The sequence below is a fragment of the Schistocerca piceifrons genome, chromosome 4, assembly GCF_021461385.2.
Source record: "Schistocerca piceifrons isolate TAMUIC-IGC-003096 chromosome 4, iqSchPice1.1, whole genome shotgun sequence".
In the NCBI taxonomy this organism is placed as follows: domain Eukaryota; kingdom Metazoa; phylum Arthropoda; class Insecta; order Orthoptera; family Acrididae; genus Schistocerca; species Schistocerca piceifrons.
Genome location: NC_060141.1, coordinates 290,041,598 through 290,066,592, shown reverse-complemented (window position 1 = coordinate 290,066,592; position 24,995 = coordinate 290,041,598). Strand labels below are relative to the sequence as shown.

Sequence of the window (24,995 nt, the reverse complement as noted above, 5' to 3'; positions counted from 1 at the left end):
TAGATATCACTTTCGTCATATATCATGGACTTCTGAAGAGCTCTAGAACCCTTCTAAATTGGAGAAACACCATTCTCGTATCCCTGCTGCTCTGCGTGCAATGTCATGCGAAGTCTCTAAGAAAATTTGTCTTATTGACCCTAGTTAATTGAATGCACAACGAAAATTAATATGCAGACTTCGACATGATGACATGGGGAACAGATTTCATTACACGTTTGTCACACAGTTTCTAAGCAGGATCCTCTTTCTAACAGCGCCTTCACTGGGAATATAGGAATTAGTTGGAATATGTCTGGAGGAAGAGGAAAAGTGAATCATATTCTATGGAATAGACATTATTTAATGGCGATGTTCTTCCCTCGCTCAACACACATCGTGTAGCAAGAGACAAATCTAATCAGTATGACTTCTTTAGGTGAAATTATTGTTTCCACAGAAAAAGCTTTACATTTGACATCACCACGGGGTATTTGGGTGATACGGTTACTTGTGTCTCAAAGCACGCGATAATTCTTGCGAACGAAAACTACGGTGTGTACATAACAGCATGCACTTCTAGTACTATTCTGTTATTCTTCTAAAACCGCATGAAACGTCATTTCTGCAAAGCCTGACACAGGCAAATTTAGGTACACGAATAGATATTCGTTCGGCTCAATGAGATTAAAATTTATCGATTGGTCAGTCTTCTAGCGAAAAGAGACCTGTTGGAGCTCCATGTGGTGGTCGGTACTACACAGGTGTGCCAGTCCAACATGCATTCTCATACAAGAAATTGAAATACGATTACAATGATGAAAATGGAAAACAGAATACGAAAGAAGCTCGAAGTGTAGAGACAAAATATAGACAGTGCAATCGCGATGCACAGAAAATTGTTTCATCATTCTATAAAGAAAGGCTGTTACAGTTAAACAGCACCAGTGACGCACTGACTCATTAGTTCATGGTTTAATAAAATACCTACACAATCTAAATGTCATTTTAAAAATGAAAGTGCTCGAAGAAAATTCTTTTTCTCTTTGTTAAACGTTTAGTTACTTTAGCTAGCTTCTGTTTTTGATGATACCGGGGTATTGTAAGGAGGGGTGGTCGGTGGGGGGGATATTAGCTTACATCTGACTGCGCTCACGGGTAGTGGTCTCGCGAAGTTTGGAAACCACTGATTTAGCTGACAGTGGTTAGTCATTTTCTGTCGTCCTAGCTATATAAATTTACCCACAAACGTTATTCTGAAAACTGCACCATACTCTGATCAATCGAGAACGGAAGTAGTGGTAGAGAAATTTTAGGAAGATCACAAACAGAAACAGAAATTTAGTGTTCATAAACGATTTATTTCGTGCAGGGGGTATTGCGAGTAGATTGATTTTGATCCTTCGGTATTTTTCGAAAGCATTTTGGACCAAGTTCGGAGAGACAGAGATATATTCAAATAAGATACATCCGATTATCTTCACCGAATTCCAATACAGACTGGTGGTCCAATTCTATTGTGTCGTCCACAGTAGGTTAAACACATATGTTCTACGCTGCCTACAAAGGAGACACCGCATACAACTTGTGGCTCATATAAAAATATCACGCACTGTTATTTTTAATATTCTATAAGGGGCGATCAAAAAGTTTCCGTTAGAACACCGCACTGACCCCTTACGTGCATGTCGGTGCTCATATACACGCACTGGAGTCGCCCTCGGTTGCATAGATGCTGCAGAAATCCTGCAAATGTAAATCTTGTATTGTGTTTTATATTGCATTCATTTCCAAATAAAATTAATTAGCACCATAAGAAGCAAGTTTGTTTTAACATTCGTACCATTACATTAAGTTAACCTATTATTGATAGCGTAAACTTTTTTTGTGTCATCTGGCTTCTGACTGGTTTGATGCGGCCCGCCACGAATTCCTCTACTGTGCCAACCTCATCATCTCATCATCCTCATCATCCTCAATTATTTCCTGGATGTATTCCAATATCTCCCTTCCTCTACAGTTTTTGCCTTCTAGTAACATGGAAGTCATTTCCCGATCTCTTAAGAGATATCCTGTCATCCTGACCCTTCTCCTTGTCAATGTTTTCGACATACTCCTTTCGTATCCGATTCTGCGCAGAATCTCCTCATTCTTTACTTTATCAGGCCACCTTATTTTCAATATTCGTCTGAAGCATTCGTCCGAAATGCATCGATTCTCTTCTGTTCTGGTTTTCCCACAATCCAGGTTTCACAACCATACAACGCTGTGCTGCAAACGTATATTCTTAGGAATTTCCTCCTCAAATTAAGGCCTATGTGTGATACCAGTAGACTTCTCTAGGCCAGGAATGCCCTCTTTGCCAGTGCTAGTCTGCTTATAATATCCTTCTTGCTCCTTCCGTCATTGGTTATTTTGCTGCCTAGGTAGCAGTATTCCTTAACTTTATCCACTTCGTGACCATCAAATGGTTCAAATGACTCTAAGCACTATGGGACTTAACATCTGAGGCCATCAGTCCCCTAGTCTTAGAACTACTTAAACCTAACTAACCTAAAGACATCACATACATCCATGCACGATGCAGGATTCTAACCTACGGCCGTAGTAGCAGCGCGGTTCCTGACTGAAGCGCCTAGAATCGCTCGGCCACAGTGGCCGGCCGTGACCATCAATCCTGCTGTTAAGTTTCTAGCTGTTCTCATTTCTGCTACGTTTCATTACTTTCATCTTTCGTCGATTTACTCTCAATCCATATTCTGTACTCATTAGGTTGTTCATTCCCTTCAGCAGATTCTGTAACTCGTCTTCACTTTCACTCAGGACAGCAATGCCGTCATCGAATCGTATCATTGATAGCCTTTCACCTTGAATTTTAATTCCACTCCTGAACCTTTCTTTTATTTCCATAATTGCTTCTTCGATGTGCAGATTGAACAATAGGGGTGAAAGACCGAATCTTTGTTTTACACCAGTTTTAATACGAGTGCTTCATTCATGGTGGTCCACACCTATTTTTCCGTCTTGGCTCTTGTACATATTGTATATTACCTGTCTCTCCCTACAGCTTACCCCTATTTATCTCAGTATTTCAGACATTTTGTACCATTTTACATTGTCGAACGCTTTTTGCAGGTCGATAAATCCTATGAACGTGTCTTGATTTTTCTTTAGTCTTGCTTCCATTATCAACCGCAGTGCCAGAAATGCTTCTCTGGTGCCTTTACCTTTTCTAAAGACAAACTGATCGTCATTTAGTATATGCTCAGTTTTCGGTTCCATTCTTCTGTGTGTTATTCGTGTCAGCAATTTGGATGCATGAGCTGTTTATCTGAATGTACGACAATTCGCGCACTTGTCAGTTCTTGCAGTCTACGGAATTGTGTGAATGATATTTTTCCGAAAGTCAGATGTTATGTTGCCAGACTTATACATTCTGCACACCAAAATGAGTAGTCTGTTCGTTGCCTCTTCCCCCAATGATATTAGAAACTGTGATGGAGTGTGATCTATCCATTCTGCCTTATTCCAGCTTAAGTACTCCAAAGCTCTTTTAAATTCTGATTCTAATACTGGATCCCCTATATCTTCTATATCGATTCCTGTTTCTTCTCCTAATAAATCAGAAATATCTCCTCCCTCATAGAGGCCATCATTGTACTCTTTCCATCAATCAGTTCTCTCCTCTGCATTTAACAGCGGAATCTCCGTTGCACTCTTAATGTTACAACCCTTGCTTTTAATGTCACCGAAGGCTGTTTTGACTTTCCTGAAAGCTGAGTCTGTCCTTCCGTCAATAATTTCTTTTCGATTTCTTCACATTTTTCATGTAGCCATTTCATCTTAGCTTCCCTGCACTTGCTATTTATTTCATTCCTCAGCGACTTGTATTTCAATATTCCCGTATATCCCGGAACATTTTTCTACTTCCTCTTTCATCGAGCAGCTGAAATGTTTCTTCTGTTACCCGTGGTTTCTTTCCAGTTACTTTCTTTGTACCTATGTTTCTCTTTCCAACTTCTGTGATTGACCTTTTTAGAGATGCCCATTCCTCTTCAAGTGTACTGCCTACTGAGCTATTCCTTATGGCCGTAGCTATAGTCTTAGAGAACCTCAGGCGTATCTCGTCATTCCTTAGTACTTCCGTATGCCACTTCTTTGTGTATTGATTCTTCCTGTCAATCTCTTAAACTTCAGCCTACCCTTCGTCACTATTACATTATGATCTGAGTCTATATCTGCTCCTGGTTACGCCTTACAATTCAGTATCTGATTTCTAAATCTCTGTCTGACCATGATGTAATCTAACTGAAATCTTCCCGTATCACAAGCCCTCTTCCAAGTATACCTCCTCCTCTTGTGGTTCTTGAACAGAGTATTCGATATTACTAGTTGAAATTTATTACAGAATTCAATTAGTCTTTCTCTTCTCTCATTCCTTGTCCAAAGCCCATATTCTTCTGTGACCTTTTCTTCTATTCCTTCCCCAACAGCTGCATTCCAGTCCTCCATGACTATTAGATTTTCATCTCGCTTTATGTACTGTATTACCCTTTCAATAACCTCATATACGTTCTCTATCTCTTTATCTTCAGCTTGCCGTATCGGCATGTGCGTCTGAACTATCGTTGTTGCGTTGGTTTGCTGTCGATTCTGATAAGAACAACCCTGTCACTGAACTGTTCATAGTAACACACTCCTTGCGCTATCTTCCTGTTCGTAACAAATCCTACTAACGTTATACCATTTTCTACTGCTGTTGATGATACCCTATACTCATCTGACCAGGAATCCTTGTCTTCTTTCCACTTCACTTCAGTGACCCCTACTATATTTAGAGTGAGTCTTTGCATTCCCCTTTTCATATTTTCTAGTTTCCCTATCACGTTCAAGCCCCTGACATTCCATGCCCCGACTCGTAGAACGTTATCCTTTCGTTGATTATTGAATCTTTTCCTCATGATCATCTTGCCCTTGCCAGTCCCCTCCCAGAGATCCGAACGGGAGTCTATTCCGGTATCTTTTGCCAATGGAGAGATCATCATGACACTTCGTCAATTACAGACCACATGTCCTGTGGATACACATTACGAGTCTTTAATGTAGCGGTTTCCATTGCCTTATGCATCCACATGCCGTTGATCGTTGCTGAGTCTTCCGCCATTAGGCTCAGTTTCCCACCCCTAGGACAAGAGAGTGCTCTGAACCTCTGTCTGCTCTCCGCCCTCTTTAACCAGGCCGTTGGCAGAAAGAGGGTGACTTCTTATGCCGGAAGTCTTCGGCCGCAAATTCTGATTATTAACCAAAATTTACGCGGTGGCAGGTTTCGAACCCGGAACTGAGGACATTTTGGATACTAATCGAAGACTCTCTCCCTAGACCATGGTTGCATCCTAACCATACTATGACTTTCACATTGTATAGTTCTTTATGTTTGTCAGAAGACATTATTAAGGCCTTTGTGAAAGAGTCCTTCGATAAATAAATTAAGATAATATTCAAGGTATTTCGTAATAAGTGCATCCCACTTTTCAGTAGTGGGAAGTAATTAGTTACATTTATCTTTTGGCTTTGCACTACATGTTTGTCATTTCCAAAAAATTATTGGAACAAGAAACAACAAAATCATGGTTACGTCACGGTCACAGTAACCTGATTTATCTTGCTTTCAAAAGACTGCACAGAACCAGTTGCCGGGCGCTAAAAACGTATGTTCGTCTCTGTGTGGCATACAACGCGGCCGTCTGGTGACAGCATTAAGCTTCTGGCTCGTTTCCATTAGAGCTGCACGTTGGCTATTGCCTATTTCTGGAAGAATGGCTGCTGCAACGGAACTGCTTCCCATTGTGTAAGCGCTGCATTGTAGTCGTCCCTGGCGCACGGCGGTGCAAGGCGCGCGCGCGCACACACACACACACACACACACACACACACACACATACACACACACACACACCTCTGTTTCGTCTGCTGCATTCGCAATAGTGGCGCAGCGTAAGCAGGCCGTGCGTCTTTCGTAAGGCGTCTTACATTCCACAGTTGTCACGCTCCGAGGCTACTAGGGTAACCGGTCAAATGTCCTGATACCTCGCTACACTGTAGCTGTATTGTTGCTTCGACGAAAAAAGTAAAGAAATTCAGTTCAAGACAACTGAATGTCTCATCCGAAAGATACGAACTGCTACTAAGGAAAATGATATGAGAATCAAAACTGTTGTAGACATATGACAAATCTTTTTTCAATATATAGCAACGACAGGATAAAATGTACTTGAGGTCGTCATTATCGGCGTCAGGTTTATACCTGTTGGCGTGTTAAGCCTTACAATTGTTCAGTCCGTCTTTTTTGAATTATGGCCAATATTTCGTTTTCTTTGTGGGGTTATATTGAAAAGAAATTATTGTAATTATTTTGCCTTCCATATTTTGAACATGATCCGTCCACTTTAACTGAGTCCACATTTAATTCTTCTCTAATGTCAATATTATTCGTAAGTCCAAGGAGCGATTATCTCGCTAAATAGCGGAGAGAGGCTACAGACAACACAATTAGCGTTATTTGGTCCGACGTTCCAGTCCATCCCTCACACCCGCACAACATTGAAGGAAAAGCTATCACTCTGTGTAAGTTGACTAGGAATTCCTTTCGTATGCCATGTTTTAATGTTAAATCTTCGAAGCTTCACTTCAACATCGTCTGATTTTGAATGCTTAATATGATCCTCCTTACATTTATATTCCGTTATGTGTTTGGGTTTTTGTTTATTTTCTACAGTTCTTGATGTTACTTCTTCTAATTCTCCAAATGTCATGGCTTTTAATTTTACTCGTGCAATCCGGTTCAATTTATGTACCGCAGTCTGTATTTTACTTTCATTGCTGTCTATTTCGACCTGCTCGTCAGTAAACAGTATAGTTGACAAACTTACATCGTTGTTAGTAAAAATGTAGTTTACTGTTGTATGATGTCTTATAGCCGCATTATTTCTGACAACAGAGAGTGCTAGTGGAAGTAGACAGGCTTATCTGGCAGCTTAGTTAATGTCTGTAGTTGATTCACGTTTCAGAGAGTAAGTCCTTATCTTATTATTCACATTCAGTGATTAAGCAACTGAGAATAAGTGCGCTCAGATAACTGTATTTCGTAGTGTTTTGCATAATGAATTTCATTTCCCCTGTGAAATATGTCGTAGGCTATGAACACACAGTATGTGGGTGAATGAGAGTCTCTTCTTTTCGTATTACTTGTGTGAGTATAATGTACAGAGTGCACATAATGTTCCCCTTTCTGAAACATGTTGGGCATCAATTTACTCGAATATAAGTGTGAAACAAGGCACATCCATGTAATGATTATTTCTGCAGTAATGCACAAAATGTCTTAAAATCTTTATTGTATTGATGTGATGTATTCGAAGAAATGACGTTTTACGCCCCCTCCCCTATTCTTCCTATTCCACTTGTTCGAAAATCAATTAATTTTTTAGCAATACACACTCTTATTTCTCTTCCATTGGTATGACCACATTCATGCGTGGTATTATTTAGGTTTTAATATTTGTATTTATGGATGCAAACGTTATAAAACAATGCAATGGTTTGAGAACGATATCTCTCTCCGAAAGCTCTCCACGGCGGAAACAGAAGAGGTGTACCAAAGTTAACAAGATAGTAACAACAGTGACGTGTTCTCTATCCAGCAGGAGTAACATAATATTAAAACTAATAGAATAATTAAGGATTTGACCTGCATTAAATACATGAGCTGCGAATCAAGTTGGAGAAGTTACTGTCATATAATGGCCTTGGAGCTTTGCTCTTCGATTTCATCCTACAGAACTAAGCGTATACATCATTCATCATTTGCTTTGGGGCTTTGTCCCCATCAACGGAGGATCGGCCTGGTTACTATAGATTTGGCGATGTTAGTGTGAGAGGGTGACAGGATGCCCTTCCTGTCGCCACCCGTACCCCCAGGGACAGAATTAGTGAACCCCAGCTGTCTGCATCTAATGTAAGCCATGAAAGAGTACGAACGTTTTCAAGTGTATGCAAGTCGTGTAACTGAGGCGGGAAACCTGGGGACCAGCACGGTATTCATCTTGGGGGATGTGGAAAACCTCCTAAAAACCACATCCAAGCTGGCCGGCACACCAGCACTCGTCGTTAATGTGCCAGGCGGATTCGATCCGGGGGCGGAGGGCCTATCCGAGTCCAGGAAGCAGTGTGTACAACAAAACAAATAAATAAACTTTTAGCTTTCATTTCAAGTGATGCGCTGGTATGAGCTTTTTTTTCAAGAAATTTCGTAATCTCGAGGAAAATACATAACCAAGGTCTAAACAACGCAATATGAGAGAGAATATGTAACGTTCATACAAAAACATCTGGCCAGAGGAAAACTTTTACACTGTCACTAATGGAATGATAGCACTGAAGAAAACAACGTCTGCTTTAGCCAATTAATTTTTGCAGCTTAGGTTTAGGGCAGTTACACCTCGACGAGAATAACTGACAAAGCGAACACTTGAAGGATAATGATACAAACACAATCATAAGCATCAAAGAAATTAAGTGCTAAATATTACAATCATAGAACACTAAAATCATAAAACAAATAGCTGCCAAATCATTTTATAGTGAGACACAATGCAACGAAACTGGATTTTACAGTGAGCTAGGTTTGGCATTATCAAGACACCATACTGCAACTCATTCAAGTGACACTACAACGTCCATCTTGAACAATTACTGTAAAGCAGATTGTCCAAAGCTTGCTACTGCGAAACCTGATTGCCGAATCTAATTTTATCTTTCACAAATAACCGATTTGTCTGTTGTTTTGATTTTAGTCTTCTGTGATTGTGATTATTATTTTGTGTACTTGGTAGTACGAGCAAATTTTTTTGATGATTCTAAATTTCTTTCCATAAGTGCCATTATGCACAACTTATTTGCCAATTATTCTAGACAGTGGGATATTAACCAAGGTCACAAAATGAATAATTAGGGAACTAATTGTAAAAAAGTGTATCTTCATGTAGTTACATTTCACGAAGTACCCGCAATGAAGTAAACAGAAATAATCGTGTTTTGATGGTTCCTAAAATTCACACAAGTCGAATTTTCTTAAGCTAACTTCTGTTTCGTTTGTATTCTTGCGATTTGCAGCAGAGATTCAGTTTCCACTGTTTGTAGCGTGGTGAACGCCGTGCATAATTGGGATAGTTCTGAAAGTTAAGCAGTTATCACTAAGAAGAATTATCTGGTAGGAGAAAATTTCGCATATATTAGGCAATTAGAGACGAATGTGTAGTTCAGCTACGCAATGACTGGAGCCAGGAGCAGAGGAGCTAAAGTTGGACTAGTATCTGATATTCGATCATCTGGCATACAGGTATATTGCCATAACTACGACACTACTGCAGTCGACAATAGATGACAGGTCCATCTCGGACAAACCTGATGATCTTTCTGGCCACGAGAGTACCTCACCATCTACGTCTACATCTACATGGATAATCTACAAATCTCAGTCATGCAGAAATGTCATAAAGACATGCCTCCTGTGTAGATGAGCATGGTCGGGTAGAAAAATAACACCACGATACTGTCTTATGCGAGGTAACACACGAGGGCGCATGTCCGTGGTACGTCGTTGTATGGTCAGAGTTCCCTCAGTCTCCATCAGCCGTGACCTGAAATCATAGTCGATGGCTCACCACATCGTGACACCAGGATTAACACTGCTGTGCCTCCCCAAGACATAGAAAGAATTGGAGCCCTCTCCATGTCGTCACCTTGCCCACTGGCGACGGTCATCGGGGGTGCTGCAGATTCACGATTCATCACATCCTTCCCATCACAGCACCACTTCGAACGCAACTCTCTGTGTTGCGGATTCAGTGGCACCCTACACATGGAATGGCAGTTACCTAGTCTGGCTGCTGCTGGTCGCAGACCAGTGGTGCGAAATAACACAAATTGTTATAGCGAGTGCTTTACTTGTTATCAGTTTGTAGGGGCAGATGCGAAGAGGTTGGATACCGTCAGTGCACAATATGGCGATCCCACCTTGTGGCGGTCAGACGTAGACCGCCAACACATTGATGACGAATATACTTGCCCTCAAGTTCCCAAGAGTTCTCAAAGCTGAATATTGCGCTATTTGACCAGCCGGCCAATTGAAGACCAACAAAGAGCCCCTTTCAACCTCCATCAGCTGCTGATAATACTGTCTGTGTGTATGTGTGTGTGTGTGTGTGTGTGTGTGTGTGTGTGTGTGTGTGTGTGTGTGTATGTCTGTTTGTGTGCATCTGCATGTGTGGAAGGTAGACGCACTGAATGGGCATAATCTCCCCTTTCCCACACGGTACTGCAAATTATAGCTACAAGGAGCAGTAAAAGGAAAATGAGACAAACGTAAATCTGTTTAATATTTCAAACGTAATCTCCATTAACTGTTAATACACACATCAAAAGAAGTTTTGCATCACTTCGATTCCGAGAGTTCCGTCGCGTGTACAGAAAATTTGGATAGAGCTCAACATAAAACATTATTTCCGCCCTTTATATTGCTCATGAATACCACAGATGGCGTGTAGTACCACCATACAGCGAGACCTTCAGAGGTGGTGATCCAGATTGCTGTACTCACCGGTACCTGAAAACACCCAGTAGCACGTCCTCTTGCGTTGATGCACACCTGTACTCGTCGTGGAATACTGTCCACAAGTTCATCATGGCACTGTTCGTCCAGATTATCACACTCTTCAACGGCGATTAGGCGCGTAGATTCCTCACAGAGGTTCGTACGTCACGGCGTCCATAAACAACCCTTTTCAATCCACTCCAGACATGTTCGATAGGGATCATGTCTGGAGTACATGCTGGCCACTCTAGTCGAGCCATGTCGTTATCCTGAAGGAAGTCATTCGCAAGACGTGCATGATGGGGGCGCTAATTGTCGTCCGTGAAGACGAATGCTTCGCCAGTTTGCTGCCGATATGGTTGCACTATCGGTTGGGTGATGGCAATCACGCATCGTACAGCCGTTATGGTGCCTTCCATGACCACCAGCGGCGTACGTCGGCCCCGCATGATTCCACCCCAAAACACCAGGGAACCTCCACCTTGCTGCACTCGCTGGACAGTGTGTCTAAGGTATTCAGCCTGACTGGGTTGCCTCCAAACACGTCTCCAACGACTGAGTTGTTGAAGGTATATGCGACACTCATCGGTAAAGAGAACTGACCCCAATCGTGAGCGGTCCATTTGGCGTGTTGGGCCCATCTGTACCGTACTGCATGGTGTCGTGGTTGCAAAGATGGACCTCGCGATGGACGTCGGGAATGAAGTAGCGCATCATGCAGGGTTCCTCCGAGCAAGAATCCGTAGGTAGCGCTGATTCACAGCATTAGTAGCCCTTGGGCGGCCTGAGCGAGGCATGTCACCGACAGTTCCTGTCTCTCTATATCTCCTCGATGTATGAACAACATCGCTTTGGGTCACTCCGAGACGCCTAGACAGTTGTCTTGTTGAGAGCCCTTCTTGGAACAAAGTAACAATGCGGACACGATCGAACCGCGGTTTTGACCGTCTAGGCATTGTTGATCTGTAGACAACACGAGCCGTATACCTCCTTCCTGGTGGAATGAGTGGAACTGATCGGTTGTTGGACCCCCCCCCGCCCCCCCCCCCCCCCACCGTCTAACAGGCGCTGCTCGTGGATGGTTGTTACACCTTTGGGCTGGTTTAGTGACATCTCTGAACAGTCAAAGGGACTGTATCTTTGGTACAACATGCGTAGTCAGCGATTATCTTCAGGAGTTCTGGGAACTGGGATGATGATTTTTTTTTTGTGTACATTTATCCCACTGTGAGACAAGACGGCCAGTGCCTTCATCAAAAAATGTTTTCGGTTGCCAATGTAACCGTGATTGTACCTTCACCTGCACCTGTTCCTCCAAAGCAAATCGACGGGCAAGAATACCTTTTTTCAAGGCTCCAAGACTGTGTAAATCGCTTAGCTTCTAAGCAAAACGTGTACATGATACTCGAAACAACTTTCCAACTTGTGGGCGAGCCCGCTTGTTGCCAAGTTTAATCAATCGCCTGTGGTGCAAAGTGTCCCTGGGGAGCTCTTACGCATCCTCCCTGCAGTCCGGTCTCTCCCCATGCGATTTATATGGTTTTGGAGCCCTGAAGAAATACATTCGTGGTCGTCGATTTGCTTCGGACGAAGAGTGCACGCCTGGGTACTATCATGGTTCCTTAGGCAACCACAAACATTTTTCCATGAAGGCACTGATCGCCTTGTCTCAGTTGTGGCGATTTATTTTGAAATAATAAACTATTAACTTACTTTTTTACCACCTGCCTCGCTTTCATGTGACTCACATGTATCGTTTAATGTAAACAGACGGACATGCGAGGAATAATTCATCTTTGAAGCATAGCGTTAATCATTTTTGCCATCTACATATTTAAGGTGCAGTAGGTAAGGGTAAAATGTTCTTGCAAAGCTGTGAATTAATAGGTACGACGAAGCAGTGAGTTACACTTGTTGTGACATAATTAGCACCATTATTTTGCAGATTAATCAAAATCACGTAAAATCGTTTCTCTTATGAGAACCCTGTGCTATGGATTGCACATTTTTCGAATGCTGTTGCTAAAGACCTGAGCATTTATTGGATAACACAGGCCAACGATGGAAAAACTTTTTTGCTGAAAATATCTTATTCTTATGTTTTTTAGTGTGGGAAATCCAAACACTGTATTATCCACCATTTCTTCACATTTTAGTTAAATTTATTAAACTAAGCGAATTTTTAAAGAATTTAACAGCATTTGTGTAGTTAAAATAATTTAAAAAGGAGGTGTAATGAAAGTAGATGACGTTGGTAGCACTGCTGAAAAACGTTTGCTGCCAAAAAAAGGTCGAATATATTTTTGTGTTAACAGATGGTGTTTTGTGTACTATCAACCTAACCTCACTTTCTTGTTTCCTGTACATGTGCTCAGTAAAATGTCTAATCGTGATTGTAAAAACTCTGCTGACGGTTTTTGTTATATTTGTGGCGAATTTGTGATTAAAAACACCAAATAAACATTACAGACTGTGAAAAAGTTTATCTATCACACTTTGGATCTAAACTTGGTGATAACGATAAATCTTGGGCGCCGCATAAGGTAGGTCCAAAAAGGAGAAAAAAGCCATTATATTTGCTGTTCCTATGATATGGAGGGAGCCAAGAAATCATTCTGATGGCTGCTACTTTTGCAGTGTTGATATTACTGGTCATAATTCGAAAAGCAAGAAGGTAATAAGCTATCCTATCCTCCCGTCCGCCATCCGACCAGTAGAGCATGTCGTAGATTTGTCGCTTCCTGAACCACCAGATGATTTAAATTCTATTCCGGAAGAAGTATTTTCTGATGTACAACGTGATTTAGACGAACCAGATGATGATGAATTCCATTGTAATACAGAAAGTCAAGAGCCCAAATTGTTTACTCAGACCGAGCTTAACGATTTGGTTAAGTATCTGGGCTTAACGAAAGTAAAAGCTGAATTGCTTGCCCTAGATTAAAAGAAAAGAACTTATTGGCAGATGGAACCAACATATACATGTATAGAAAGAGAGAACAGCAATTTTCCAAATTTTTTCAACAAGAATGTGATTTAGTGTACTGCTCAGACATTCCCAGTCTGATGAATGAGTTTGGTATTGAATACAAAAGGAAGACTGGAGGCTATTTATTTATTCATCCAGAACATCCAGAACACAATGGTAAAATATATGCATCTGTACCTGTTGGACGTTCTGTATACATGAGAGAAAGCTATGAAAACCTAGAAATAGTGCTAAATAAAATAGGCTATTCTGCTCATGGTTGGATGATATGTGGCGATCTAAAAGTAACATGCATGCTCCTTGGTCAGCAAGGTGGCTTTACCAAATTTCCATGTTTCTTGTGTGAATGGGACACTACGGTTAGGGATCAACACTGGTGCAGAAAGAACTGGCCTGTGAGGGAGTCTTTAACACCTGGTGAAAAGAACACTCAACGCAAAAACTTAGTAGGCCCAAAAAACGTACTCCTACCACCTCTACATGAAACAGTTTGTAAAAGCTTCACCAAGATGGAACATGTTTTAATTATCTTTGACAAAAGTTTCCACATCTTTCAGAAGCTAAACTAAAAGAAGGCGTCTTTGTCGGACCTCACATTAGAAAATTGATGTTTGATGTTAACTTTGAAGCCACAATGACCTCAAATGAGAAAGAAGCATGGGCATCAATCAGTCAAGTCCTTACAGGTCCTTAGGACATTAAAAAGACCCAGAATATGTTTCTATTATAGCTATAATGTTAAAGAAATTTAAAACTTTAGGATGTTTAATGAGTCTGGAAGTTCACTTTTTGAACTGTCACTTGATTACTTCCCGGACAATATGGGAAATGCTAGTGGGGAGCAAGGAGAGTGTTTCCGCCAGGACATTAAATTGATGGAAAAACGCTACCAAGGCCGCCGGAAAACCAACATGATGGAGGACTATTGTTAGTCACTTCACCGAGAAGTTCAGCAAGCGACTCATCGTAGAAAAAGCTACACAAGAAGCTTCAAAGAAAAAAGAGAAAGAAAATACAACCCAATTCCAGCTGACAAGTGAAATCTCTATTAATACACAGCATTGTTTTAGGTAGCTTACTGTGAATAGAAACCATGGTTATGTTGTAACGAAGCGTTTCATTAATTTACCCCGTTTACCATATAGCATAGGATCTTTATACAATATTATAAAAAGCATTTTGCTCGAAAAATGTGGGTGAATACAAAAAAACTAAGGCTATATTTGCATTCAGCTCATAAAAATCTATAAAGGTCGGCTATCAAAGTAAAAAACGTTTTTCAAAAAACAATTTCGTTGGCCTGTGTAACCATCGAGCGGCTTCACTCTTGTGGAGTGAAAGGCAGTGTCCATGTCGCGGCGCCGGGTGAGTAACAGTGGATATCGCCTCTATGCAGAGACCACCAGTTCTATTGATCATTAATGCAGAACCCAAATCAATGCTTACGGCAAGTGACATACCCAGACAGGGTCATGCACTGATGAACGCATCTATTTTGTTTCCCAGGTACGTACTCATATGTATTAAATTTTATAATTTACATAGCATCGGCTACGTTGATTGTGTCAGTCGTATTATTGCCCATAGCTGAGCATCCCACAATGGACAGACTTGATGTTGCCGTCATTCCTCTCATTTGCAGCTTCGCAGATAACAGTGCCGCTGTCAGAGGCACTTATAATGGTGACGAATTTTCCATGTGGCATTTGGATTGAGTACTCATTGACAAAATGCTGATCTAAAGTGTAGGTGAATTTTGCCTCAGGTGATGCAGCAAGGCTTCTTCACAGATGAGCTGAACCACTACGTAAAGCACTCAAATCGCATTGTCTTGGAGTTCAATACGACGTCCTGTCATACGTGTTTTGGTTTTATTGAAGGGAAGACTGCCGTTTTCCCCTTCGCTATTTCTGCTGTCCAAATCTATCTTTCCTTCAAACAGTCTCGCCATTGACGAGATACTAGGATACAATCCTACTTAAGAGGTTGTGTTGTAGAAAATTTTTCGTATTGCACATTATCGATACTGTCATCCATCAACTTGTTGTTGAAAGATATGCATATCTATGTCAGAACATATACTGTACATTCAGGTGGCACCTGAGCATAAGTACTATAGACTTTGGGATGACAAAAGTATTTTTGCGTAGTAAGGACTCGTGCGTCCCCTATATAACTTCTCCTTTAGTCCACTGAATAGAATATCTCATATGGCACCAATGGATTTCTACTGAGCCTTGTCTCTTTTCTCAGTTGTTTCTCTGCTGTCTTAAATATTCCATCTCTCAAAGCTCTCCATTCACCTTCAGTTTTGTTTCTTTCCCCTGTTTCTTTCAATCATTGTCTAATGCTCCCTTCGAAACTTTAAACAAACTGTAGTGCTTTCGCAGGTCCCATCTCCTTAATTTATCACCTATGTGCAATGTGTTCAGTTTTTATCAGCGAAAAAGGTGTGGTCAGGTAATACATCACCCCTGGAAATGTGTTGCAGTTTAAAATAGGGTTTCGAATTCTGCATCTTACCATTATATAATCTGTCTTCAACTTTTCAGTGTCTCAACATGTTCCATGTGTACAACCTTCTATCATGATTCTTAAACCAAGTTATAGCACTAATCAAGATTGTGCTTTGTGCAAAATAATTACGATGCGCCTTCCCCTTTCATTCCCTTCTCACAGTCTATGTTCTTCTACTGATTTTCCTTCTCTTCCTTTTTCTGCTATCGAATTTCAATCCCCTATCTCAGTTAAATTTCATATTTTCTCATCTAGCGTTCTTACAGCCGTTCTTCGTCTACACAGCATATGAACAGGCACTACTGTTTTGATTGTTAGCTTTGGATCTACCTCGTCTACAATAATACGTTCCCTACGCTGTTCCTAATAGCTCGTCTTCATTCCAGTTTCCTTATTCATTGTTAAACCTACCCCTACATAACTCATATTTGATTTTGTGTTCACAACCCTTTACACACCTGAACAAAAGTCCCGTTCTTTTAGTCACAACACTTTACTAGTGCCCATTATGTCTACGTTCAATGTACTCATTTCTCGTTTTAAATTGTCTAACGTACTATAATTTTCCAACCTAATAATATTTTTGGGTTGTTTGTTTGTCTTCGTTGTTATAGTCAACTTCAAGTAATTATGTCGGAATGTACCTTTAAAATCAGACTTGTTGGCTGGTTAAATAGCTGTGCCATGTCCAAATTGCGCCAATTAGACATTTACCATCGGCGTAATTTGTCGAAACTAGTAGAAGCTGCTCGTCACCGAAGTCAGGTTCTAGTGCTTGTCATTAACTGCTAGTATGTCACACAAAGACATCATGACAAGATTGTAAATCCAACTTATTCTCAGTTGTTAATTATAATATGATACTTCAAAGTTATTGTAAGCCTCGCCATGTTTGTCAAGCGAGACATTTATTACTCTTGAATCAAATATCACACAGTTAATTATAGTTTGCAAATGACATACTCAAGCCAGAATATACACTGAAGAGCCAAAGAAACTGGCACACCTGCCTAACATCATGTAGGGCCCCAGCGAGCACGCAAAAGTGCCGCAACACGACGTGGGACGGACTCGACTAATGTCTGAAGTAGTGCTAAAGGGAACTGACATCATGAATCCTGCAGGCCTGGCCATAAATCCGTAAGTGTACGAGGAGGTGGACATCTCCTCTGAACAGCACGTTGCAAGACATCCCTGATATGCTCAATAAATTTCATGCCCGGGTAGTTTGGTTGCCAGTGGAAGTGTTTGAACTCAGAAGAGTGTTCCTGGAGCCACTCTGTAGCAGTTCTGGACTTGTATGGTGTCACTTTGTCCTGCTGTAATTGCCCAAGGCCGTCGGAATGCACAATGAATGGATTCAGGTGATCAGACAGGGTGCTTACGTACATATCACTTGTCATCACTAGGGCCTGGATTTTAATTACCTAAAAAACAGTGAAATATGCAAGCATTTATGACTTAAAACTTACATAAGTATGACCTTAAAAATAAAATATGACTTTAAAGAAGTTTATTTCAAGCATTACAAAATTCACTTCCCAAAATATTGTTAGTATAGTTCTTTCTTTCTGTAGGGTTTGTGGTTAATTTTCACCTATTTTTTTAATGACTGAATGTTTTTTTTTCTAAACACAAAGTACAGTGAAAAGATCATCCATCGAAACAGTAAAACAATGTTTTTATTTCTACATAGTATTCAAAGTTTCACATTATTTAACGCCGTATGTCAATCTTCAGTATGTGCAAAGTTGCACTGGATGACAAGGTGCATTTTCAGGTTTTCCAATGTGAAAGATCTGCGGTTGTCGCTGAGGATAGTTTTGTACCTGGGAAAGCTCCTCTCCACTACAAAAGACGTCACTGCTTCGTATTTGAAGGCAGCCAGGTGACTGGAGTTCATCTTTGTTTCAGTATCTTCAAATGTTGCGGCATTCTCTGATTGCTAATTTTGCACAGTGTAGAATATCCAGGATTCCGTTGGAGAACACTTTCCAATTTGGTTTTCACTTTGTCAGCCACATGACCACGAGCTCGACCCAACTCACTCTGCACACGTTGCACAATGCTCAGGGCCTCACATAGCTGAGTACCAACAGCTTCCAGTCGTTTGAGGCATTTGATATCACAGAAAAATTGGCGTTCATGTAAGCCGAGTTTCTAGACAATGTATCTGTAAAAACATCTTTCACAGTTTTGATAGCACTTGATTCATCGCTGTCAAGCTCACAGAAGATTGTCTTTATTTGGGTGTAGTTGGTGCAGTAACACTAAGCAGTATTAAGCAAAGAACTCCATCGTGTAAGAACAGGTTTAGGTGGGAGGGGCGTTGAAGGTGCTTGTTCCTTGTATTTCTGCACCCGTAGCGGAGCTTTCACATAGATTTTCTTGCCGCAGGAAATTAATTTGTCCACGTCAGGGTAATTTTATAGCACCTCTTTGGCAACTCTGTGCAACGCATGTGCAAGGCAAGTGGCGTACACCATACTGGGGTAGAGAATCTGAAGCCCTTTGGCTGCTTTAGCAATATATGAAGCACCATCTGTTACAAGCAGCAAAACGTTGTCTCTTTTCACACCATCTGGCCACAGTAGCTTCAGAGAGTTGTCAAACAAAATAGCAATCGTCGAATTGTTTACTCTATCGAGAGCTTCATACGTTAGTAGGAACGTATCTCCAGGGCCATCAACTTTTAGAACACCAACAACAACATTTGCAATATATCGCCCACTAATATCTGTAGTTTCATCCATCGGCAGCCATATCTTTTGCTCAGCAATAGTAATTCGTATTTTGTTGAGCACATCATTGTAGCATACGGATAAATAGTTCTTTCTCAGTGTAGATTCATCTGGAACTGGATGTGTTGTGTACTTCTCTAAGAACCGTCTGAAGCGTGGATTCTTCAGCTTTTCCAATGGGATCTTGCCGGACACCATTATTTCTCACATATCCTTGCAGAATGATTGCACGGTTGACGATTGACCTGTCTGTTCAAACAACAGCGTTTGCGTGCTGTTATTTTCAGCACTTCGTTTCACACAGCTGCTGTGTTTAGCGGTATTACGGTGTTGTTGCACATTAATGCGCTTTTCTGCACTAACTTTTAACTTCACACTGTTAACAAAATAATATTTTCCCATCAGTACTAAAGAAATGATCTCCAAATTCTCGAACATATCCTCGCAACTTCACGCTGTCGGAGCACTTCGCCTTAGGCATGTTGAACAAGGTAACGGCTGTATTCAAACTGGTTACTGGGAACACCTGTGCGACTGCGATGATTATTACGGCAGAAGCTGCCTTTGTTGGCTCTGAGATCGTATTGTCGACTCTGCGCAACAATGTTTTATGTTCACGAAACGACTGTTGTGGTACTCCGATTTTCTGCTACAGTCCTGAGAAATAAAGCTGTGTACTAATTTATCTGTTTATCTTTCATAATAGCATGTTAAATATTGTCTCGTGAGCAAAATATTCATTTTCGTATTCGTGTGTCCCGTAAGATACGAGAAAAACAGTATATGAATTTTTGGCAAAAGTCGACGAAAATATGACCTATTACATTAAAAATTAGCCGCAATATGACCTATTACTAAAAGTTGTTGAAATATAACTTTATATGGGCAATCAAAATACATTTTTCGACACTAAAATGCCTAGATTTGTGTATAAATTGTTCTAAAATTCACCCTATGGTTCAGAAAAAAAATGACTTGTCATTAAAATCTGGGCCCTAGTCATCACAGTCGTATCTAGACGAATCAGGGGTCTCATATTACTCCAACTGCCACGCCCCACGCCATTAAGGAGCCTCCACCAACTTGAAAAGTCCCCTGCCGACATGCAGGGTCCGTGGGTTCATGAGGTTGTCTCCATACCGTACATGTCCATCCGCTCGATGCAATTTGAAATGAGACTCGTCCGACGGAGCAACATGTTTCCAGTCATCAACAGTCCAACGTCGGTGTTGGCGGGCCCAGGCGAAGCGTAAAGCTTTGTGTCGTGCAGTCATCAACATGACTGAGCTTTCGGCTCCGAAAGTCCGGTAAATAATGTTTCGTTGAATGGATCTCACGCTGACACTTTTTCACGGCCCAGCATTTAAACCTGCAGCAATTTGCGGAAAGCTTGGACTTCTGTCACGATGAACGATTATCTTCAATCACCGTTGATCCCGTTCTTGCAGGATCTTCTTCCGGCCGCAGCAATGTCGGAGATTTGATGTTTTACCGGATTCCTCATATTCACGATACACTCGCGAAATTGTTGTAGTGGAAAATCCCCACTCTATCGCTACCTCGGAGGTGCTGTGTGCCATCGCTCGTGTACCGATTATAACAACACGTTCAAACTTACTTAAATCCTGATAAGCTGCCATTGCAGCAGCAGTAACCAATCTAAAAACTGCGCCAGTCACTTGTCTTATATTGGCGTTGCCGAACGCAGCGCCGTATTCTGGCTGTTTACACATCTCTGTACTTGAATACGCATGCCTACACCATTTTCTTTGGCGCTTCAGTGTTTTTCGCACTTGGTTGTTCGATGGTTTTTACAGACCCCGGAATAAATTTCATCTTTATTCATTATAATCAATGAGAATCAAAGATAATAACAATGTGAACAAGTTGGCGGTGCGCGAAAGATCACTGCCGCGCCATCACTAATAATTCTGGTTGACGGAAACTCATGAAGAGAAACATGATACATTATACCACTTGCCAGATTAAAGGATGTAACGTTCCACGGTCAGACTGGTACAACGTTCAGTTTGTTTTTCCTGATGACGTCATCCTCCTGAGAAGACCCAGTACGGGTATCCTGTTATTTCCCTTGAAAATTTTTATTGCTCCAGTAAGTGTTTGGAGCAAGAAAAGAACAAAAACGTTCCAACATAAATCATGCTGGTTTACTTTTTTATATGTTTTACGTCGTATTTAGGGCAACCAAAGATGAAAATGTCTACAGTATTTTTGGTGTTCAGTACCTCTCATGAATAAGTCATGTATGGCCTCCTAATGATCAGTCTGAACATCCAAAACTTACTAGACTAAATATCCAAGTTAACTACGGGTGTAACACCACAGAGGTTGTAAGAAGAAAGGTAAAATGAAAATTAATATTCTAGAAATGGTGCTCAAATTGTTTTACGAATAAATATCAATATATCATTTTCATCCTCCTGAATACACACAGTACGGGATCCTGGTGTCCTCTTGTAAGTTTTTTTATTGCGCCAGTAAATGGTTGGGGAAAGACAAGGATAAAAACGTTCCAACAGAAATCATTTCGTGGACAATCACAACTACTGCCATCGTTTTCTAACAGTGTTCAACCAGACAATAGTAATGTTGGTCGTCTTAGACGCAGTCATCTGCAGAAAGAATAACGTCAGCTCTCGAATGTTAGTACTACAGTGGAATGGCATACCCAGAACACGTTTTGTCTAGAATGTCATGTGACATGATTGATAACAAAAAACGCAATGACATTATCTAATCTATATGTAGTCGAGTTCTTAGTGCGCCTTCGTGTACAAAATTGCAAACTTCTCCCACAGATCAGTTACGGTGTCGCTTAAATTGTTTATTGCACTTCACCAATGTTGACATTCCTCAGGTGTGTTTCGAATAAGACTGCAGTGCCAATCCTAGGCGAAGACGCGCAGTTGTGAGACACAGCATTCGCAGTAGGAAGGAGAAAGATTACCTGTCTGTCACTTAAAGTGAATGTCATAACTGTTTATTCACCAAAGACAAGGGGCATTTCCTTCCCTAACCTCGTCCAAGATGAGCTAATCCTCCATCTTTAGTGATCCCTAAACGGAATGAAAATGAAGGGGAGTTATACTTTAACGTCTCAGCAACAGCGAGGTCGTTATGAATAAAGCTGTAGTTCAACTGAATAAGGTTGAAGAATACCTCCGTGACCAATTAAACCACTGTACCAGGACTCAATGTGATTACTGTATGATACGAAGTTTTCAGAGGGCAGCCCTCATAGTTTCCTTGTTCTGAAAATTTTAATCATCATTAGCAAGCAGTTTTGTCACTGATATTTCTTGTGTTCCAGGACTGTTACTCATACTGGACCAGACGGCTGGACCTCCACAGCGACAGAAGATGTCGTCCAAATGGTGCACAATATCTGTGACAGCTTCTCTTACGCTGATGGTTGCAATGGTTTTGGCAAACGCCGAATTACCGGTACACAGTTCCATTCTACAAGCTTATTCTTAAACACAGAGTACTCTCTGCAGAGAGAGCGCTGTCTACGGTTGGTCAAATCTTACAGTATATCTTCGTTTTAGAATATCATTATAAATTGAATGTGGAAAATAGTAGTTCTTCTTGAAAATTGAGTTACTGCGCTATGCTGCATGTTCACAGCATATGCATGACGATACTTATGAGAATTAGTAATGGAAATGATAAGTGAAAACTATATGTAATATTATTTGTCCTTTTATTATGTTCCTCGTTTCTACAGCAAGACGTTCCAAACAGTTCAAACTCCAAATGTTACCTTTCCTGACCATCATATTCCACGAAATACTACTGTTTCATTGCCGCGCCTCCAAAGCTTCTTTTGAATACCAAGCTTCCGTTCTATCCAATAGTTTTGAACGAACAACTACTACGGCAATTGGTTTGCCTCTCAAATATGCTCTCAGCAGGTAGAGTGAGCACATTGTCAAAGGCAGTCAAAGACCGCACTATAATATCTTCAAAGGAAATTCGTGATATGTAGGAAGAATACCACTATAAACCACAAACGGAATTTCCCGGCGTCAGTAATTTTGACATCGTGCGGAGACGCGTTCAAAATATACAACGAGGTGATAAAAATCATGGGATAGCGATATGCACATAAGCACTTGGTTACAGTATCGCGTACACGAGGTATAAAAGGCCAGTGCATTCACGGAGCTGTGATTTGTAATCAGGTGATTCATGTGAAAAGGTTTTCGAGGCGATTATTGCCGCACGACGGGAACTAACAGACTGCAAACGCAGAATGGTTGTTGGAGCTACATGCATGTGTTAGGGAATTCAATATTCTGACATCCGAGTGCGAAGAATGTGCCGAGAATACCAAATTTCGGGTATTACCTCTTATCATGAACAACGCAGCAGCCGACGGCCTCCACTTAACAACCGAGAGCAAGGTCCTCTGTGCAGAGTTGTCAATGCTAACAGACAAACAACACTGCATAAAATAACCGCAGAAATCAACGTGGGACTTACATAAAACGTAACCATTAAGACAGTGCGGCTAAACTTGGCCTTAACGGGCTGTGACAGCACAAGAACCACGCAAGCTCCTTTGCTAACAGCACGACATCGCCTGCAGTGCCCCACCTTCGTTCGTGGCCATATCTTTTGGCCCTTTCCTCTTTTTCTTTTCTTTGAGTCATCAGCCTTCCCACTCGTTTGATATGGCCCGCCACCAGTTCTTCTCCTGCGCCAACCTCATGATCTCATAGTAGCACTTGCTATTTGCATCCTCAGCTATTTGCTGGATGTATTCCAATATATGTCTTCGTCTATAGTTTTTGCCTTCTACTAGCTCCCTCCATTACCACGGAAGTCATTCCCTAATATCTTAACATATGTCCTGTCATCATGGACCTTCTCCTTGTCAGTGTTTTCCACATATTCCTACCCTCCCCGATTCTACCCAGAACCTCCTCATTCCTCACCTTATCAGTCCACCACTAATTTTCAACATTCGTCTACAGCACCACCTCTGAAATGCTTCGATTTTCTTCTCTTCCGGTTTTCCCACAATTCAAACCGCTTGGTCTAAGGCGCCTTGCCACGGTTTGCGCGGCTCCCCCCGTAGGAGGTTCAAGTCCTCCCTCGGGCATGAGTGTGTGTGTTGCCCTTAGCCTAAGTTAGTCTAAGTTAGATTAAGTAGTGTGTAGGCCTATGGACCGATAATCTCAGCAGTTTGGTCCCATAGGAACTTACTACTGCTATAGTCCATGTTTCACTACCATACAATGTTGTGCTCCAACGGTACGTTCTCAGAAATTTCTTCCTCAAATTAAGGCCTACGTTTGATACTAATAGACTTCTCTTGGCCTGGAATACCATTTTTGCCAGTGCAAGTCTACTTTTGATGTCCTCCTCGCTCCACCCGCCTCTAGTTATTTTGCTGCCTAGGTTGTAGGATTCCTTCACTTCATGGACTTCGTGGTCATCAGTCCTGATGTTAAGTTTGTGTTACTTTTCATTACTTTTATCTTTTTTCGATTTACTCTCAATCCATATTCTGTATTCATTAAAATATTTACTCCATTTATCAGATCATCTAATTCTTCTCCGCTTTCACTGAGGGTAGCAATGTCAACAGAGAATCGTACCATTCATATCCATTCACCTGGGATTTTAATCCCACTCCTTAACCATTCTTTAATTTCCATCATTGCTTCTTCGGTGTACAGATTGAAGAGTAGGGGCGACAGACCACATCCCTGTCTTACACCCTTTCCAATCACAGCTCTTCGTTCTTGGTCCTCCACTATTCTTATTCCCTCTAGGCTCTTGCACATATAGTATATTTCCCGTCTCTCCCAATAGCTTACCACTATTTTACTCAGAATTTCGAACTTCTTGCACGATTTGACATTGTCGAACGCTTTTTCCAGGTCGAAAAATCGTATGAACTTTCTTTCATTAGTATTACTTCCATTACCAACCGGAACGTCAGAATTGCCTCTCTGGTGCCTTTACCTTTCCTAAAGCTTCAGTTTACTTTTCCATTATTCTGTGTATCACTCTTGTCAGCAGCGTGGCTTCATAAGCTGTTAAGCAGATTGTGTGACAATTCTAGCACTTGTCAGTTCTTGCAGTC

General features: G+C 41.2%; 1 protein-coding gene across 1 annotated transcript in view; it reads left to right on the top strand.

The window, feature by feature from the left end:
- The window catches only part of LOC124794654, a 101,953-nt gene that overhangs the window by 13,509 nt on the left and 63,449 nt on the right, over nucleotides 1–24,995 (top strand). Inside the window, exon 2 of the mRNA XM_047258178.1 lies at nucleotides 22,209–22,342. Coding sequence (XP_047114134.1) covers nucleotides 22,259–22,342 — 84 coding nt within the window. The 5' untranslated portion in view covers nucleotides 22,209–22,258. The remainder of the gene's footprint in view (nucleotides 1–22,208; nucleotides 22,343–24,995) is intronic.